Consider the following 21,618-nt stretch of genomic DNA (forward strand, 5'->3'; position numbering starts at 1 on the left):
CAGAGTTTTTCATTGTAATTATTTATGAAGCAGTCATTCAGACTTCACAGTTAATAGTCTTTGGAAAGCAAAATAGAATTGATCATGGTCAAGTAAATCAGTTGGTGGAAGTATAAACATTATTTATCATTCAACTACAGTGCATTCGGAAAGTCTTCAATGAACTCATACCCCATAATGACAAAGTGAAAACAGAATTTTTTTAATGTTTACAGATGTATTAAAAAGGAAAAACTAATTTTGCATAAACATAAGTACTGAGACCCTTTGCTATGATAGTTGAAATTTAGCTGTGGGGTCTCCCATTTTTTCTTGATCAGCTTTGAGATGTTTCTACACTTTGATTTGATTCCGCCTGTGGTAAATTTAGTTGATCAGATATGATTTGGAAAGACACAGCACGGACTCACAGCTATCAATGCATATCAAAGCAAAAGAAAAGCCATGAGAAGGAAAGAACTGCCTTTAGTGCTCAGAGACAGGATTGTGTGGAGGCACTGATCTGGAGACGGGTACAACAAATTTATGCTACACTGAAAGCTCCCTAGAGCACAGTGGTCTCCATAATTCTTAACAGAATAAGTTTAGAATAATTAGGACTTGTCCTGGAGCTGGCCACCCCACCAAACTAATTAATTGGGGGGAAAGGAACTTGGTAAGAACCCAATGGTCACTCTGACTGAACTACAAAGATCCTGTAATCAGATGGTAGAAACTTCCATAAGGTCAATCATCTCTCCAACACTCCATCAATCTGTATTTTATGACACAGTGGTCAGAGAGAAGGATCTCCTCAAGTAAAAGGCACATAAGAGTTTGAAAAAAAAGTACCTAAACACCTCTCAAACTATGAGAAACAAAATTCTCTGGTCTGATGAAATTAAGATTTTTGGGGGCCTCAATAATAAGCATGTTTGGAGGAAACCAGGTACTGCACAATACCATCCCTACTGTGAAGCATGGTGGGTGCAGCATAATGCTGTGGGGTGTTTTTCATTGGCTGGGAGAGGGAAACTGGTCAGAGTTGAGGGAAAGCGGAATGGAGCAAAGTAAAAAGATCTGATCCAGAGTGCTCTGAACCTCAGACTGGGGTGAAGGTCCACCTAACAAGACAGTGACCCCAAGTACAAAGCCAAGAAACAGGAGTGGCAAAGGGACAATTCTGTGAATGGCTTTGCCCAGCCAGAGCCCTTACTTGAAGCTTATTGAACATTTCTGGAGAGACCTGAAAATGACTGACCACCAACAGTCCCCATCCAACCTGACAGAGCTTGAGAGGATCTGCAGAGAAGAATGGCAGTGAATCCCAAAATCCAGGTGTGTAAACCTTGTGGGATCATACCCAAAAAGACTGGAGGCTGTCAAGTCCCGAGGGTCTGAATACTTACCTGTGTATGTCAATACAATATATTAGTTTTTACTTTTTGATAAATTACTGTATTTTCCGCCCTATATAATATTTTTCATTAGACCTCGGGTCAGACCACCAAACAGATCCTCAATGTTAATCAGACCTCAGCTGACAGCCTCAATAAGCCCCCCAATGTTAATAAGACCCCAATAAGACCTCAGATCAGACCTCAGCTCAGACCCCAATGTGAATCACCCACAATCAGACCTCAAATAAGAGCCCCATGCCTCATCAGCCCCCATATGCCTCTCATCAGACCCAATATGCCTCTCATCAGCCCCCATGCACCTCGCGTCAGACCCTCATCAGCCCCATTGCCTCATATCAACCCCTCATCAGCCCCCATTGCCTCATATCAGCCCCCAGCAGCCCTCATTGCCTCAGATCAGCCCCAGCAGCGCCCATTGCCTCAGATCAGCCCCAGCAGCGCCCATTGCCTCAGATCAGCCACCAGCAGCCCCCATTGCCTCAGATCGGCCACCAGCAGACCCCATTGCCTCAGATCAGCCCCCGACAGCCCCCGACAGCCCCCATTTCCTCAGATCAGCCCCCATTGCCTCATGCTTAATAACATAAAAACATTTAAAAAACACTAACCTCTCTTGCTCCAGATGCTGGTGCTCCTCTCCTCCAGCGTGATCCTCTACATCCTGCCGCCAGCTGTGCTGTGAACTGGCGTGCACAGCATGAGGGCCCTCACGCTGTGCACAGCCACAGTACAGCCAACAGCAGAGGAACAGGAAGCAGAGAGTACAGAGCCTTCATGGTTTCCCGGTCCTCCGGTACTAATGAGCGCTTCCATAATGGAAGTGCTCATTAGTATTCGCCCCTTAAGACGCTGGGGCATTTTCCCCCCACTTTTACCTCCCATATCGTTTGAGGCGAAAATAGCAAGGATTACAAACATCCTGTTTTCACTTTCTCATTATGAGGTATTGAGCGCAGAATCACGGGGAATAAGGCCCTAGAAAAATTCTCCAATGTGCACCAGAACCAATAATCAAAGTCCAAGACCAGCCTCACAGCACCTTTCCCAAATGAAGCAGAGCAAGGCCGATGGGAGCTGGGGTGTATGACACTCTGATGTACGATATAGCCGCTTATATCTAATTATCTGCATTGGTATTAGTGACATATCAGATAGTAGAAATCTATACACAAAGGTACCCATTCACTTAATTGGTCTCCTGATTTTGAAATTCTATATTAAGACATTCATTGAGACATTCATTAAGACATTCATTGAAGTCATACTTGAGCTTGTTGGGTTTGGCTGTAATGTGAAAGGGTCCTGATATCTTGAGATGCCGTCTGAGTTGAAATATCCAAATCAATGAATACATTAGACAGGAATTCTGCATGTGACTGACCGTTTACCCACATTCGTGCAATACAGAAGCATACTGCAGCCGTAAAGAAATGCAGAGGACATTGATTACAATATTTTGAATATTTCCACCTAGAGCAATCACCGCAGCCCAATTCTCTTATAATGACAGGGAACAGAAATAGTCCATCTCTGGTGCCCAGGATCCTACATATGTGTGTAAATGGGACACTTTAAACATCTGCTTATTTATTTATCTAATGTATGGTATTTCACATTGTCAGTCCGGCATTGTCATTTCACCCATTCGCCCCTAGGTGGTGCTGGCGCCACATAATATATATAGCTGGGGTGTGTCTAGCTTAGGTTACTTTCACACTTGCGGCAGAGTGATCTGGCAAGCAGTTCCGTCGCCAGAACTGCCTGCTGGATCCGGCAATCTGCATGTAAACGGACAGCATTTGTAGACAGATCCTGATGCAGATCCGTCTCACAAATGCATTGCAAGAACGGATCTGTCTGTCTGTTTGTCATACGGACAATCTGATCAGTTTTGTTTTTTCAAATTTTTACCCATCTGCGCATGTGCAGACCAGAAGGATGGATCCGGCATTGCAGTATTTTTAATGCCGGATCAGGCACTAATACGTTGATATGGAAAAAAATGCTGGATCCAGCATTCAGGCAATTGTTCGTTTTTTTGGGCCGGAGATAAAACCGCAACATGCTGCCGTATTATCTCTATCCTGAACAGTCAAAAAGACTAAACTGAAGACATCCTGATGCATCCTGAACGGATTTCTCTCCATTCAGAATGCATGAGGATAAAACAGATCAGTTATTTTCCAGTATAGAGCCCCTGTGATAGAACTCTATGCCGGAAAAGAAAAACTCTAGTGGAAATTCCCCTAGAGGGGAGAGAGAGCAGAATCTGGAGTTGAAGTGAAGTAGTTAGTGAGAGAGGAGGAAAGCAAGTTCATGGAGAAGAGAAACGGGCCTAAATCAACATGTAACTGTTTTATTTTCCTCTGGGCCCTAATCAAGCCTGGAGAAGACAACCACAGCAAACAAGCACCAGACAGTGAGTCTATGTCTAAATATGAAGTAAGCCTAGTGAGGGTTACAGCTGAATATAGCTTATGGACCTCATCAGCACAAGTGCCTGAGAGTAACTTTCCAAGTGCCGAGGCACAAATGGATAATTAGTGCGCAGAATTGTCCTTATTCACCAGAAGACTTCTGGGTCATAGTGGAAAAACCTAAATCAATTTAGGAGAGCATCCTTCAAATAATGTAGTAGAAGACTGATGTCTGCCATGAGGGAGAACGCCCTTATTGGATAACCCAAGATACGTAGAAGACAGCATATTTAGTACCAGGGTGCTATAGATTAAAGAGGTTGTCCAGTCCCAAAATCAAAATTATTTTTATGTGCTCCTAACACCCCTCACCATGCATACATATGCCCCCAATGACTGTTTTTCATGTCTGAGCTTTCCTTCCCCCCTGGAAGACATCACATTATCCAGGCAGCTCTGTTTACTTTCTCCCCTTCTTGTTTTGTTGAATACATAACTTTATTGATACACAAGCCTGGCTGCACTGCACAGAGATGAGTCACAGGCTGGACACGCCCCCCGCTCTGCTCTGTCTGTAGCAGCTACACCATCTATAATTCCTGTGTCCATGTTAGGCTACTTTCACACTTGCGGCAGTGTGATCCGGCGGGCAGTTCCGTCGTCGGAACTGGCCGCCGGATCCGCCGATCTGCTGCTGCCTGAAAGCATTTGTGAGACGGATCCGGATGCGGATCCGTCTCACAAATGCATTGCAAGGACGGATCCGTCTCTCCGCTTGTCATGCGGACCGACGGATCCGTCTTGTACATTTTTCGCATTTTTACCGATCTGCGCATGCGCATGCCGGAACGACGGATCCGGCATTCCGGTATTCTGAATGCCGGATCCGGCGCTAATACATTCCTATGGGAAAAAATGCCGGATCCGACGTTCAGGCATGTCTTCAGCTTTTTTTGTCGGAGAAAAAACCGTAGCATGCTACGGTTTTCTCTTTTGCCTGATCAGTCAAAACGACTGAACTGAAGACATCCTGATGCAAACTGAACGGATTACTCTCCATTCAGAATGCATGGGGATATGCCTGATCAGTTCTTTTCCGGTATAGAGCCCCTGTGACGGAACTCTATGCCGGAAAAGAAAAACGCTAGTGTGAAAGTACCCTTACTACACCCAGACATGAATCTACTTCTCACCCAGTGTCTAAATCCCATTACTGACTGTCCACAGGCTCTGCCCTCACATCTGTATCTAATCCTATCCTGTGTGATATAGCCTGCTGAGCGGTGTATCTAATCCCATCACTGATCGTCCACAGGCTCTTCCCTTACTATCTCCAGAATGTGCAAAAGACCATATCCATTTTGCGATCCACATTTTTTGCAGTCCCACTGAGTTCCATGGATTTGAGGTCCTCATTTTGAGGACCAGAATAGGTCATGTTCTGTCTTTACTGGAACTGACATAAAGCTGTAAAAAACATACTGATGATGTCCATGTGCTTTCCACATCCGTATGTCAGTTCTGGCAAAGATAAAACATGTCCTATTCTGGTCCTCATAATGCAGATCTAGAACCCATAGAACTCAATAGGACTGCAAAAAAAATGTGAATCGCACATGGACAGTAACCATATTTAGTGGATGCGCGACTTGCAGACTGCAAAACAGATACGAGCCCTATAACTTATACTCAGCGCCCATAACAGTGACATCCACAGTGCCCCCGTTAACAGTGATGTCCACAGTGCCCCCGTAACAGTGACGTCCACAGTGCCCCCGTAACAGTGACATCCAGAGTGCCCCCATAACAGTGATGTCCACAGTGCCCCGGTAACAGTGATGTCCACCGTGCCCCCGTAACAGTGACTTCCACTGTGCCCCCGTAACAGTGACGTCCATCGTGCCCCCGTAACAGTGACGTCCACAGTGTCCCCGAAACCCATAACAGTGCCGTCCACAGTACCCCCGTAACAGTGCGTCCACAGTGCCCCTGTAACAGTGCCATCCACAGTGCTCCCATAACAGTGCGTCCACAGTGCCCCTGTAACAGTGCCATCCACAGTGCCCCCGTAACAGTGCCGCCCATAGTGCCCCCATAATTGTGCTGTCCACAGTGCCCCTAGTGCCTGTTTATGCCCCCTTGTGCCCCCTAGTACCATCCAGTACCCCCACTATGCCATCCAGTGACCCCTTGTGCCATCCAGTGCCCCCTTGTGCCCTCCATTGTCCCCCTTATGCCCTCCATTTCCCCCTTGGGCCATCCATTGCCCCAAGTGTCATACACTGTGCCCCAGTGAAATCCAGTGCCCCCATGTGCCATCCTAATTTCCCCACAGTGCTATCCACAATTCCACAGTACTGCCCCCCCCCCCCCCCATGTGCCAGTCAGTGCCCCCAGTGAGATCCACAGCATAGAGATCAGCCTCTGTGGCTGATCGCTTTGCTGTCACTCCTGCACAGCTCCTACATCGCGCTGTGCAGGAGTCAGTACAGGCTTCGCATAGAAGCCTGTACGATACAGAGAGCGGCCTGCACATGCGCACTAGCATTCAGCCTAGTGCGCTGTGAAGACTGCCATCCGCCTCTTTCTCCAGGTGGCGGTGAAGTGGAATACAATTGGACTTATTTCTGAGTCATCACTTATACCATATGAATGCACTTTATTGATGGACTGTTTGAATTGTTTTACAACAACTGACTCTTCATAACTACTACTACACTCAACATTTGCACCTTACGGTGCTGGCGTCAAGAACACAGGGGCCCAGCCACCAAAGTACCTTAAACACCAATTACCATCAAGGGCACCTCAACCAACATCTGGCTGGTGTTCCCTGCAACAGAGAGTGCCCCGGAGGATTTCGTACTGTCTTCCCATCCACTGTACGCCAGCCCAGGGAGGCATCTGCTAACGGTGAGTGAACATGAACTATTACACCCATCGGTCCACCGTAGCCTCGCTTGTTTCCCCTGTGGTTTGGTATGTTACATACCTCACAGGGGAATGCTATGGAAATCTAACATTATATGAACTTCAGAGATTTCTGTGTGTCACTGATGGGTAGAGAAATGCCAGGGATCCACAATCTATTATATCATACATTTGTATATGTACAGATCGTTGATAATATTCCTTCTAGTCAGTGACCTTTAGATATGATCTGTCAGCTATATACAGTATAGGATGATGCAATGAAAACACAGATCGTTATCACCTATGTCCCTGCTACTCTAGAACTGAGAAAAAAATTCAAATGGTAAAAAAGTGTCCATATATTTGAGAATGTATGCTGCTTTAATCCTACAAAGATTTTCCATAGTCCCCAATGTGTGCATGCCCAGCCCCATACCTATCGAATATACTCTAATAAAAAAGAAAAACATAGAGCGGGGTATTAGACAGGTGTGGACATAGACAGCGGAGGCCCCTGTGCAAGAATTGTATGTAGGTCCCATGTTGTTTAAAACCAATTTATCAAGAATGAGTGGCTTATCACAATGCCCCACAATTTACATGGGTCTATTATTTTAGTTGGCCATTTATCGGAATTAACTTTTACAGAAACAATGTTCCCAATAATCACCCAACGAAAGGGCAAATGCTCATTTATCTGGTGAAATAATTGTTTATGCTGACATCATTGTTTAAGGGCGGCAGATCATGATGCCATGCTTGTCCCCATACAGTGGAGGTGATTGCTGCATCTGAATGCAGCTCTCACCTCCTCGGACCAGCAGGTAATTATCAAGAAGGAGTTCTTTACTTCTTGCTATTTACTCTCTAGTCACTCCTACACACCATAGCAGCATACTATGCTGCTGCTATGGGGCCCAGGGCAAGAGGGGGCCCAGTCTTAGTTGGGAGTATCTCCTCTTCTACTGGAGGTGAAACCTTAGTTAGGACTCTACCCTCTGAAGGAACAACTTTTAGCAAATTAAACAATGGAAAAAATGACTCAAGGGTCATTGAAAAGGGTTTAGGCAGGAACCCTTCTGTCCTGTGTGGGGGGCCTGGTTTGATCCTTGCTATGGGACCCTGACTTCTCTATGTACGCCACCGCTCCTACATTTTTTATTGTGATATGGCCCCCCTTGGCTAAAGAGTCTCTGTGCCGCTTCAGCAACTGTTTTAGAGAAATACTGTATCTACAGCATGGCTGGCCTGCATTCAGAAAAGGATGTAAATGTTCCAGCTCACCTGCCACCAGGTGCATGAGATTGAGAGCCGCTCATCGTATCTCAGAAGATAACCATGTGAAAACGATCCAGCAATCCATAAAGTTTATAAAAGTATACTTTATTTTAATCCATTAACACAACATACACTGCAACCAATGTCCAGCATAAAGGGAGCAAAAGACTTATCTGACGTGTTCCCAAACCAACAGGAACCTTAAGCATAGATATTTACAACTAAGGACCCTGTTGGACCAGAAACATGTCCGTTAAGCCCTTTGTTCCTTTTATCTTGAACATTGAATATGGTGTATGCTGTTTTTAATGAATTAAAATAAAGTAAATTTTTGGAGTGCTGGATCATTTGCATATGTTTATTCAGCATGTTTCAGCATTTATCTTTTTTGAATCTGGTGAATTATAATAGCGGGCGGTTTGGGCTACCACTCAGGACCTGAGGCTCCTGGGGGCTATGGCCACCTAAACCATTTATTGTCGTACAGATATACAGTTGACAAAAAGAGCAGGGCCCACTGTTCCAGACAGCCTAGCACTTTCAGTGCAGACAGGCTCATTACATCTTTCTCTGCGCCACCTGCTGAAGTAAAGGCAGAGAGGCAATGAGAGCACGAAAAGAAGAGACCTGGCTTGTGTTTGATGTTTTCATAGTTCCATGTATGTGTGAATTGGTTTAAAATGTTATTGCTGATTTCTTGGCCATTTATGCACTGCGTGAATGTCCAGAGCAATGGGGGATAAAAGAGCATCTGTCAGCAGGATCAGCCATATTAAACTAGGCATAATACCTGGTAGGGTTGACCCTGCTGAGCAGAACAACCTTTATATACCGCCTGAGAAAAATAATGATTGACTGCCACACAAGAACCAATGATGTCATCCTCCACCTGGAAGAGTAGACGCTTAGTCTTGTTTGGGTGGAGGAGGATGTCAGTGAAGTTATCTGCACTGCTGGGAAAGCAAATGTACTTTGCATGCGCCCAGAGTGTAGACTATGTGCAAGCACAAGATTACAGGACCAGACAAGATGCTTAGCCCACTCAATCATGGAGATCAGTGGAGTAGCTCTAAGTGCAGGGCAGGGGAGCTCTGGTGCTCCAAGGGGCTCAGACCTGTGCCTCAGAGCACTGTAGACCTTATTTACATATTCATAAAAAGTTATTTTTCTCAGAAGAGTCGAAATGTTTGACCATTGCCCAATTCAAATTGAGGACAGAGAACCCGCATTCTGGTAAACGGTGGGTATCCCAGCTGTTGGACTCCCACCGATCTAACAGTTAACACCTATCCAGTTGAAAGGTCAGTAAGTATAGGCGTCTGATTTAGAATATAAATATCTTTTCTCGTTTGTGGCCTGCATTCATTCAGGGGCTGGTACGGGGTCTAAATATATATATTTTTTAAATGTATTTATGGATCTTGGGTCTGAATTATTTTAGAGGTGTTTACTATAGACACAGCATGGCAGGGAGAGTTGAAGAAGGAAAATCCAAGTTTTGGTTAACAACTCAAGCCATATACAGTAGTCTACTTAATCTGCTTCTTATTTTAATCTAGCAAACAAGAGAGCTGTGCTTATAATTTGCTTCCAACATTTTTGTACTAAACATGAGACAAACCGCTCCATCTTTAATTCCTACCAATTCATCATTTTGCTGGTGTACTTGCTGATTACTCATGTAATATGTTTGTTTTTCCTTTCCAGAATTCCCTTGCATCCATTGCAATTACCAGGCTTTTGAAGGATTTTTGGGCAGATAAACTCTGAATTCATGTTTATATATAATTAGTTACCTAATAGAAAAGACCCCTAAGTCCTTAAAATGGCCAACTCTCAGGTAAAATGCTTGGAAGATGATCTGGAATTTATAAACATTTCTGAAGCAAGTCCTCAGTTTTACTATTCAGAGACACAAAGAACTGCCTTAGAAGCCCTTTTATCTTCTGGAGAAGCTGCTTTCAACAGTTACCTTAAAAATGAAGGCGCTCGACAGTTTTTATCAAGGGAAGAAATTATTTCTCTAGAAAGCACTGCAGTGGACTCTCAACTAGGAAAACTAGAATATGAGGAGGATTCGGAGCTGGATGAAGATTTAACTGTAAGTTACTGGCCAGGAAAATCAGATGTACCAACACCTATGCTGGATCTTGGATGGCCAGAGGGAGACACGTGGAAAGGAATTACACGAGCAGACGTTTACACACATCCTCCTACCAACAATGCTCCTCACATTAAAGTGGTGGTTCGAAGAACAATCCAAAATGCAACAAAGGTATGTAAGTAGAGGTTCGTCAGAATTTACTGCCATCTAAGTCTTCAAATTTCTCAGTAGTTTGGTCATGGGATCTCTTTGTATCTGATATCTGATTTTGTCAATTCATATTTTGTGCTAATTGTCCTCTTCTGTGCTTCCATACAACATTGCCCCTAGTGTCAACAGCTTAATGATCATCAGTCCTCTGATCTGAAGGAAAATCCCTTTCATTATTGATGGTGGTCTTCCCTCACACATATCAGCTATTGTAAAATGATTCAGATATAGATAATGAATGATGTCACCTAGCAGAATTCAGGCTGGATAGTTAGTTTTGTCAAGTGCATACAACCAGTTTCTTACTTTTATTTTTATTTTACTCCACTATTGCAGTTCTCCCTCAAGTTACACTATTATTTAGTTATTTTTCTTAATCAGATAATTTTTATTTTAATTAAAAGATTTCTTTTGAAAACATATACAAAACAAGTTAACTGCAGATCAGAAGATACAAGTTATTCGGATTCGAATAAGACCACATAGATAAGCAATCTATTGTTTTGTTCTTAGGTGACTGGTGTCTTCAAATGTTGAAATACTGAGACCATAGCTATAACATAGCATCAGCATGGGCTAGTGAGGAAATGGTCGTATCAAAGTATTTAAATCAGTTTATTTCAGGAGCTAGTTTCCAGACTGGTCCAGGTTTGGGTTGTGAATGTTATTTATCTTGTCCTTTCAAAAGCATTTAATTCAGTAACAAATAAAAGGTTGATATATTAAATAAAAATGCTAGGACAAAGGATAAAGTATATGTAAATGGGTTGAAAAGTGGCTCAGTGATAGGAAACAGAGGATAGTCACGTTAGGTGCCACATGGTTCAATATTAGGCCCTCCTCCTTTTAATATGTTTGTTAGTTACCTTGTAGATGGCTTATAGCATAGAGTTTCAATATTTGCAAATTATGCTAAGCTCTGTAAGGTAGCCAACACAGAAGAAGATCATATAATATTACAGAGGGATTTGCTGAAGCTGGAGGCTTGGGTAGAAGAATAGAGATGGTCTTGCGGTTCTCTCAGCGGTCGTTTCTCGGCGAACTTCGTTCGCAGTTCGTCAAACAAGCGAACATATGGTGATGTCCACCGGCGCCATATTCTTTTGCATTGTGCCGAACTTTGACCCATGACACATTTATCAGGTGGGACAGGACAGCCAATTGAGATGTTTCAGCACATGGACACACCTCCTACACAATAAATAAACCCAATCTGGCAGCCATTTTACATTCTGTTTTTTGCCAGTGTAGGGAGAAGTTGCTGTGTGCATTTATATTGTGCAGCAGTTGTGTGCGGTTCTGCTGAGATACTGCAGCTATACAGAGGGGCAAACGCTATTGGAACAACTAATTGCAACTGGTGTGATATACCTGTTGCCCCCCAAAAAACTGATTAAGGGGTGCAATATACCTGCTTCCACAAAATACTGATTAAGGGGTTTGATTTACCGGCTTCCAGCGAATACTAATTGAGTGGTGTGATACACCGGCTTCCAAAAAATATTTATTGAGGGGTGTGATACATCAGTTTCCACAAAATATTGATTGAGGCCTACGATACATCGGCTTCCACCAAATATTTATTAAGGGGTTTGATATACTGGCTTCAAGCAAATACTCATTAAGGGGTTCTATATACCTGTTTCCACAATATACTGATAGAGGGGATTGATATACCGACTTTCACCAAATATTGATTGAGGCCTGCGATACACCGGCTTCCACCAAATATTGATTAAGGGGTTTGATTTACCAGCTTCCAGCAAATACTCACTATGAGGTTCTATATACCTGTTTCATCAAAATACTGATAGAGGGGATTGATATAACGACTTCCACCAAATATTGATTGAGGCCTGCAATACACCAGCTTCCGACCAAATATTGATTAAGGGGTTTGATATACTGGCTTCCAGCAAATATTTATTAAGGGGTTCCATATACCAGTTTCCACAAAATACTGATAGAGGGGATTGATATATCGGCTTCCACCAAATATTGATTGAGGCCTGCAATACACCGGCTTCCACCAAATATTGATTAAGGGGTTTGATTTACCGGCTTCCAGCAAATACTCACTAAGAGGTTCTATATACCTGTTTCAACAAAATACTGATAGAGGGGATTGATATACCAGCTTCCACCAAATATTGATTGAGGCCTGCAATACACCAGCTTCCACCAAATATTGATTAAGGGGTTTGATATACCGTCTTCCAGCAAATATTTATTAAGGGGTTCTATATTCCAGTTTCCACAAAATACTGATAGAGGGGATTAATATACCAACTTCCACCAAATATTGATTGAGGCATGCGATACACCAGCTTCCACCAAATATTGATTAATGGGTTTGATATACCAGCTTCCAGCAAATACTCATTAAGGGGTTCTATATACCCGTTTCCACAAAATACTGATAGAGGGGATTGATATACCAGCTTCCACCAAATATTGATTGAGGCCTGCAATATACCTGCTTCCACAAATACTGCTCTTCTATAGGGACTTTGTCACAGGACCATTTTGAAAATGACAGGCAGAGGAAGAGGCAGGCCATACTGCAGGGGTGGTAGGGGTCGGACAGGTGCACCAGGCTGGAGCCTAAGTGGGAAGTTGGAGAAGGTGCGTGTCAAAGGACGCACCAGAGTTGGTTGAGTGGCTCACTCAGCCTTACACTTCTGCACCCTCATCCTCTGTATCTGCACCCTCCTCACTCTCTGCTGTGTGTACCTTTCAAAGACACCACCATAGCCCCTCCACTCGAGTCAGAGAAATTATTTTCCCATCCATCCCCAGACCTTACTAATGCACAGCCGTTCTTGGCATCGGATCAGGAAGAGGAGGTAGCAACAGCCGCAACCCAGTGGTCGGACGACAGTACCCAGATCAGCCCAAGGACGGAGGTCCTCGCTGTTGCTGCCTACTCCGAGATCTCTAATGTCAGTGGTGGTGAAGGTGACGATGATGACTTGTCAATGGATATTACAAGGGTGCCCACAAGAGAGGAAGAGGAGGGGAGTTCAGAGGGAGAGACAGAGCAGCAGATAACGGGTAGAAGGAGGAGAAGCAGACAGAACTCGCAGTGCACAGGAGGCAAAAAGCAGACTGAAAATGTATCTGGAGCGAGCCATCCACCATGCACGGTCACATCTGGCACTCCCAGGATGCTGGCACATGGATCCACAGTGTAGGCTTTTTATAACGTGTCAGCTGCTGACAATAGTGTTGCCATCTGCAGCCTGTGCTGTCAACGCATAGGTCGCGGTAAGCCCAACTCTCGCCTAGGGATGACTGCCCTAAGAAGCCACCTGGCCTCCTATCACCGAGCCCAGTGGGAGCAACACCATCAGAACCCACAAAGCCACACTCCCGGCGCTCCACGTCCTGCCTCTTTTCCTTCTCCTCTCTCCTCCCATTTGTCCTCTACTCCACCTTCCACCTTACTGTCTTTGCGTTCATCTGCAAGCTTCCATGGCCAATGGCTGACCACTGGATTGTCGGATCTGCTAGCCCACCAACTACTGTCATATAAACTGGTGGACTCGGAGGCCTTTAGAAAATTTGTGGCCATTGGCACACCGCAATGGAAGGTCCCCAGAAGGAAATATATGGCCACGTTCAGCGGCAAGTGAATGTATTTCTGGCACACAGTGTCAGTGACAAGATACATCTGACCACAGACACATGGTCTAGCAAACACGGGCAGGGACGGTACATAACTTTTACTCAAAACAGCTAGTACGGACTGAGCACTCACATCCAGATTGCAAGGTATAATAACATAACAATTTCTTAAAAAATCCTAAAACATATAAAATTAAGGAACGTTCATTCCAACAAGAAGCCGGAGGTAATCACTACAAATTTAAACAATGTTGCTGCAGGCACATACAGATGTATATAAGATGGCAGATAAAATAGCTTGCTCTAGATTGTATTTTGTCTACTTGATATCGCAGGATAGTTCTCAGTGGCACACATAGTCCCCTTTCAAGGGTATATTCCTTTAAAAGCAAAGTAATGACATTTCTTCAAAAAAGCAAAAATGTGATTTGACCCGTTTGTAAGAGCTCAACCACAGCATGTGCAAATATACTGGCATAAATGTTAGTTCTATAACACAACATGGTACGGCATAGAGTACGGCTCTCTGTGGCATCCCACTAGGCCTGGACTGCCAATACCACGATTATCCTCTCCAGGCGATTTTCGTATTTGTTTATTTTCCAACAAGCAGAGCAGGTAAGAAAGTATGTCCGTGTCCTCAGCAATCATAGGACCTGTGGTGCATCACATGCTGTGTCACGTGATGTGAGCTTGAGGGCAGATCTATCTAGGTGGAATATTCGTATATGCTTGATAGGCTGCTCCAGCAGCAACGTGCCGTTAATGACTACCTGTACGAACTCTGTAGCAGGACAGGTTCTGGGGAGCTTGGTTTCTTTTCAAAGCGCTGTTTATGCGTGACGCATCCAGACTTCTGCGGCCATTTGATGATATCACCAAACTGGACTGTGGCAGCCAGAGCGCCATCAGTGACATTGTACCTCGTATAAAAAGCATATAGGGCAAGGACCAGTACTGGGTAGAAACGTACTTAGACCCCTGGTACTAACATCACAGAGGGCTGTAAGAATGCAGCATTTCCAGGCTTTGCTGCGAGAGCTGCTGCATTCTGCTGTTTCGGGCACTGGCAGAGGAATTTCCACCCACAGAGAAACAGTTGCGGGTACCAATCCTACCGTGCATGCAAGAAGAGGGTGGTTTGAAGATGTGTTGGTCAGTTTGGATATGAGATCATTCTTGCAGCCAACCCATCGACAGCCGCCCTCCGGATCCAGCTTCAGGTAACTCCTAGACTGACAGGTGTCTGACTACATCAGGTTAACGGCAGATGTGGACGCTCTGAGAAGCGAGGAACCACTGGAATACTGGGTGTGCAGGCTTGACCTGTGCCCAGAGCTGGCACAATTTGCCATGGAACTCTTGGCTTGCCACTCGTCGCGTGTTCTGTCCGAAATGACGTTCAGTGCACTAGTGCACCAGGGGGAACGTGATGCGCACTCGCCTAGCTCACGACAGTGTGGACTACCTCACATTTCTAAAAAAGAATGAGGCCTGCATCTCAGAGGAATTCAACATCTGTGACAACCAAGTTTAATTAAATTTCCTCATGCTAGCCCACACATATCCGCCATCGCCCAGAACAAAGAATGGCCCCTGTCCTATTTAAATACAGGGGCATAAAAGGCCTTTTCTGTCCGGTAAATGCCTAATGTTTGGGGCCTGTACTCCACTGGCCTGCAGTAAAATTGGTATCCAATGACCGCCTAATATACCTCTAGCCACATAATCACTTGATGTTTTCTGTCCGGTGAATGCCTAATGTTTGGGGCCTGTACTCCACTGGCCTGCAGTAAAATTGATATCCAATGACTGTCTAATATACCTCCAGCCACATAATCACTTGATCTTTTCTGTACGGTGAATGCCTAATGTTTGGGGCCTGTACTCCAGTGGGCTACAGTAAAATTGTTATTCTGTGACCACATAATGTACCTCGAGCCACATAATCACAATTTATTTTATGTTAGGCGAGTGCCTAATTTTTAGAGCCCGTACTCCCATGTTCTAAAATAACACATTTTTGAGAATTTCACTTTAAGATGCATAAAAATGTCACATGATTAAAATACTTTTTTTTTGTGGGAATTTTTGTCATTGATACCCCTCTAGTATGTCACTTTCCATGTTGTGGACTATTTGTGCACTTCTAGTAAGTATTTGGTGGCTGCAAATACCACCTGAAGGTTAGCCTGCTATTAGTCATTGGGGCCCGCCGCAAACCTGTGGTTCGCGAATCATCCCGGCCGATGTTCGTCCGTCACTATAGAGGAACATGGAACATAAAGTTTAATAAAGTTCAATGTCGATAATACATTATATAGTTATGTATTAAGTAATAAAATACTCTGTAAAATTGTCATTAAATCGACTTGAGGAACTGTAGATGCTGCCAATGCACATAAAATCATGGAGACGTACCAGTACAGACCAAAAGTTTAGACACACCTTCTTATTCAAAGAGTTTTCTTTATTTTCATGTCTATGAAAATTGTAGATTCACACTGAAGGCATCAAAACTATGAATTAACACATGTGGAATTACATACATAACAAAAAAGTGTGAAACAACTGAAAATATGTCATATTCTAGGTTCTTCAAAGTAGCCACCTTTTGCTTTGATTACTGCTTTGCATACTCTTGGCATTCTCCTGATGAGCTTCAAGAGGTAGTCACCTGAAATGGTCTTCCAACAGTCTTGAAGGAGTTCCCAGAGATGCTTAGCACTTGTTGGCCCTTTTGCCTTCACTCTGTGGTCCAGCTCACCCCAAACCATCTCAATTGGGTTCAGGTCCGGTGACTGTGGAGGCCAGGTCATCTGGTGCAGCAGCCCATCACTCTACTTCATAGTCTAATAGCCCTTACACAGCCTGGAGGTGTGTTTGGGGTCATTGTCCTGTTGAAAAATAAATGATGGTCCAACCAAACGCAAACCGGATGGAAAAGCATGCCGCTGCAAGATGCTGTGGTAGCCATGCTGGTTCAGTATGCCTTCAATTTTGAATAAATCCCGAACAGTGTCACCAGCAAAGCACCCCCACACCATCGCACCTCCTCCTTTATGCTTCACGGTGGGAAACAGGCATGTAGAGTCCATCTGTTCACCTTTTCTGCGTCGCATAAAGACACGGTGGTTGGAACCAAAGATCTCAAATTTGGACTCATCAGACCAAAGCACAGATTTCCACTGGTCTAATGTCCATTCCTTGTGTTCTTTAGCCCAAAGAAGTCTCTTCTGCTTGTTGCCTGTCCTTAGAAGTGGTTTCCTAGCAGATATTCTACCATGAAGGCCTGATTCACACAGTCTCCTCTTAATTGTTGTTCTAGAGATGTGTCTGCTGCTAGAACTCTGTGTGGCATTGACCTGGTCTCTAATCTGAGCTGCTGTTAACCTGCGATTTCTGAGGTGACTCTTGGTCTTCCTTTCCTGGGGCGGTCCGCATGTGAGCCAATTTCTTTGTAGCGCTTGATGGTTTTTGTGACTGCACTTGGGGACACTTTCAAAGTTTTCCCAATTTTTCGGACTGACTGACCTTCATTTCTTAAAGTAATGATGGCCACTCGTTTTTTCTTTACTTAGCTGATTTTTTCTTGCCATAATATAAATTCTAACAGTCTTTTCAGTAGGACTATCAGCTGTGTATCCACCTCACTTCTCCACAACGCAACTGATGGTCCCAACCCCATTTATAAGGCAAGAAATCCCACTTATTAAACCTGACAGGGCACACCTGTGAAGTGAAAACCATTTCAGGTGACTACCTCTTGAAGCTCATCAAGAGAATGCCAAGAGTGTGCAAAGCAGTAATCAAAGCAAAAGGTGGCTACTTTGAAGAACCTAGAATATGACATTTTCAGTTGTTTCACACTTTTTTGTTATGTATATAATTCCACATGTGTTAATTCATAGTTTTGATGCCTTCAGTGTGAATCTACAATTTTCATAGTCATGAAAATAAAGAAAACTCTTTGAATGAGTAGGTGTGTCCAAACTTTTGGTCTGTACTGTACATGCTCAACTGTTTGTTGCTATGCAAGATAAATGTGGTTTAAATTAAGATTAGAGATGAGCGAACCGAATACTACAAAGTGTAATTGGATCCGAATTTCCAAATTTCAGGATAAATTTGATTTTCCTCGTGCTTCATGTCAGCGAATCGATTTAACCTGAAATAGTATAAAAAAGTAAAAAAATTCTAATTTACCTCCTCCATTTGCTTGCGACAGGCCACCAGCCTCCATCTTGCTTGAAGAACTCGGCCAAAATCGCAAGCAAACTCGGCCGGCCCATCGCAAGCAAATGGAGGCAGTAAGTTTGATTTACATTTTTTTAATTGTTAATTTTACACTCAGATGCCACGATCACGTATGAACAAGGTATACAGTTTCAAGAAAAAGTATGTGAACCCTTTGGAATGATATGGATTTCTGCACAAATTGGTCATAATTAATATATAATAATGTGATCTGATCTTCATCTAAGTCACAACAATAGACAATCACAGTCTGCTTAAAAAAATAACACACAAATAATTAAATGGTGCCATGTTTTTATTGAACACACCATGTAAACATTCACAGTGCAGGTGGAAAAAGTATGTGAACCCCTAGACTAATACCATCTCCAAGAGCTAATTGGACTGAGGTGTCAACCAACTGGAGTCCAATCAATGAGATGAGATTGGAGGTGTTGGTTACAGCTTCCCTGCACCATAAAAAACACACACCAGTTCTGGGTTTGCTTTTCACAAGAAGCATTGCTTGATGTGAATGATGCCTCGCACAAAAGAACTCTCAGAAGACCTACGATTAAGAATTGCTGACTTGCATAAAGCTGGAAAGGGTTATAAAAGTATCTCCAAAAGCCTTGCTGTTCATCAGTTCATGGAAAGACAAATTGTATATAAATGGAGAAAGTTAAGCACTGCTCTCCCTAGGAGTGGCCGTCCTGTAAAGATGACTGCAAGAGCACAGCACAGACTGCTCAATGAGGTGAAGAAGAATCCTAGAGTGTCAGCTAAAGACTTACAAAAGTCTCTGGCATATGCTAACATCACTGTTAGCGAATCTATGATACGTAAAACACCAAGCAAGAATGGATTTCATGGGAGGATACCACAGAGGAAGCCACTGCTGTCCCAAAAAAAACATTGCTGCACGTTTACAGTTTGCACAAGAGGACCTGGATGCTCCACAGCAGTACTGGCAAAATATTCTGTGGACAGAGGAAACCAAAGTTGAGTTATTTGGAAGAAACACACAACACTATGTGTGGATAAAAAAAGGCACAGCACACTAACATCAAAACCTCATCCCAACTGTGAAGTATGGTGGTGGGGGCATCATGGTTTGGGGCTGCTTTGCTTCATCAGGGCCTGGATTGATTGCTATCATCGAAGGAAAAATTAATTCCCAAGTTTGTCAAGACATTTTGCAGGAGAACGTAAGGCCATCTGTCCACCAGCTGAAGCTCAACAGAAGATGGGTGTTGCAACAGGACAACGACCCAAAGCATAGAAGTAAATTAACAACAGAATGGTTTGAACAGAAAAAAATATGCCTTCTAGAATGGCCCAGCCAGAGTCCTGACCTCAACCCAATTGAGATGCTGTGGAATGACCTTAAGAAAGCGATTGACACCAGACATCCCAAGAATATTGCTGAACTGAAACAGTTCTGTAAAGAGGAATGGTCAAGAATTACTCCTGACCGTTGTGCACATCTGATCTGCAACTACAGGAAACGTTTGGTTAAAGTTATTGCTGCCAAAGGAGGCTCAACCAGTTATTAAATCCAAGGGTTCACATACTTTTTCCACCTGCACTGTGAATGTTTACAGGGTGTGTTCAATAAAAACATGGTAACATTTAATTATTTGTGTGTTATTAGTTTAAGCAGACTGTGATTGTCTATTGTTGTGACTTAGATGAAGATCAGATCACATTTTATGACCAATTTGTGCAGAAATCCATATCATTCCAAAGGGTTCACATACTTTTTCTTGCAACTGTATGAGGGGTAAAATGACGTGGGCGGTGCTATCGCAGCAGCATGAGGAGACCACAGAGTGGCCCAATGATAGAGTGTTGAGGTGGCAGCAGCATGAGGAGACCACAGAGTGGTGAGGTGGCAGCAGCATGAGGAGACCACAGAGTGGTGAGGTGGCAGCAGCATGAGGAGACCACAGAGTGGCCCAATGACAGAGTGTTTAGGTGGCAGCAGCATGAGGAGACCGAAGAGTGGTCAGGTGGCAGCAGCATGAGGAGACCATGGGGAGACCATAGAGTGGTGAGGTGGCAGCAGCATGAGGAGACCAGAGTGGTCCAGTGACATAGTGGTGAGGTGGCAGCAGAATGAGGAGACAATAGAGTGGCCTAGTGACATATTGATGATGTGGCAGCAGCATGAGCAGACCACAGATTAGCCAAGTGACATAGTGGTTAAGTGGCAGCAGCATGAGGCGTCCACAGAGTGGAGAGGTGGCAGCAGCATGAAGAGACTACAGAGTGGCCCAGTGACAGAGGATTGAGGTGGCAGCAGCATGCGGAGACCACAGAGTGGGGAGGTAGCAGCATCATGAGTAGACCACAGAGTAGTGAGGTGGCAGCAGCATGAGTAGACCAAAGAGTGGGAAGGTGGCAGCAGCATGAGGAGACCACAGAGTAGTGAGGTGGCAGCAGCATTAGGAGACCACAAAGTGGTCTGGTGACATAGTGTTGAGGTGGGGGGCAATGCCAGTACCAGCTAAAGATGGTGAGTGGCAGTAGGAGCACCTGGCAGCAGGTGTCTGGCATCAGGCAGGTGGCATCAGTATAGTAGCTGAAGCAGGTAGCCAGATGAAACAGGTGTCTTTTTGACAAAGTTTAGGTGTGGTACCATGGTTCAGTTATTATGATGCAACAGGCACTAGTGTGTGGAAATCCTGGCTGATCCACACCTGATTCATCTTCACAAAGGTCAGTTTATCGACATTTTGGTTGCACAACGTGTTCTTTTTGGGGTATCTAAGGCCCCCGCCACACTAAACACACACTCTGATGCCACACTGCTGGTCGGGCTGGAAAGCTTGTCCAATGTAAACTCGGCCAGTTGCGGCCACAAATCGAATTTGGCTGTCCAGTAGTCCAGGGGATCTTCGATGTTGGGTGTCAGGGTGCAGTCCAAGTATACCACCACCTTCTGGTTCAGGTTTTGCTCTATGTCTACCTGCTGCTGCTAGTGAGTAGTTTCTTCAGTAGGTGGGTGAAGAAAACTGCTCATCAGTGACTCTAGACTTAAAGAGGACCTTTCACCAGAATAAAACTTCTAAAGTAACTATACAGGCATGTAGAGCGGCGCCCAGGGACCCCCCTGCACTTACTGTTATACCTAGGCGCTGCTCTGTATCTTTACAGTTAGGCTCCACCCAGGGGAACCTGCCGTCGGTTCATTCTCCCATGCTGTAGCACTGGCCAATCACAGCGCTCAGTTCATAGCCTGAGAGAGAAAAAAGACTCTCAGGCTATGAGCTGAGCGCTGTGATTGGCCAGTGCTGCAGCATGGGAGAAGGAGGCGCCAGCAGGTTCCCCTGGGTGGAGCTTAACTGTGAAGATACCGGAGGCAATACCGGGAGAACGGAGCGGCGCCCAGGTATAACAGTAAGTGCAGGGGGGTCCCTGGGCGCCGCTC

At 44.3% G+C, this 21,618-nt stretch overlaps 1 protein-coding gene across 1 annotated transcript in view; it reads left to right on the forward strand.

The window, feature by feature from the left end:
- The window catches only part of FAM83E (family with sequence similarity 83 member E), a 94,095-nt gene that overhangs the window by 12,571 nt on the left and 59,906 nt on the right, over positions 1-21,618 (forward strand). The window contains exon 2 of the mRNA XM_044278083.1: positions 9,716-10,283. Coding sequence (XP_044134018.1) covers positions 9,834-10,283 — 450 coding nt within the window. The 5' untranslated portion in view covers positions 9,716-9,833. The remainder of the gene's footprint in view (positions 1-9,715; positions 10,284-21,618) is intronic.

The sequence above is a fragment of the Bufo gargarizans genome, chromosome 2 (assembly GCF_014858855.1).
Source record: "Bufo gargarizans isolate SCDJY-AF-19 chromosome 2, ASM1485885v1, whole genome shotgun sequence".
NCBI lineage: Eukaryota > Metazoa > Chordata > Amphibia > Anura > Bufonidae > Bufo > Bufo gargarizans.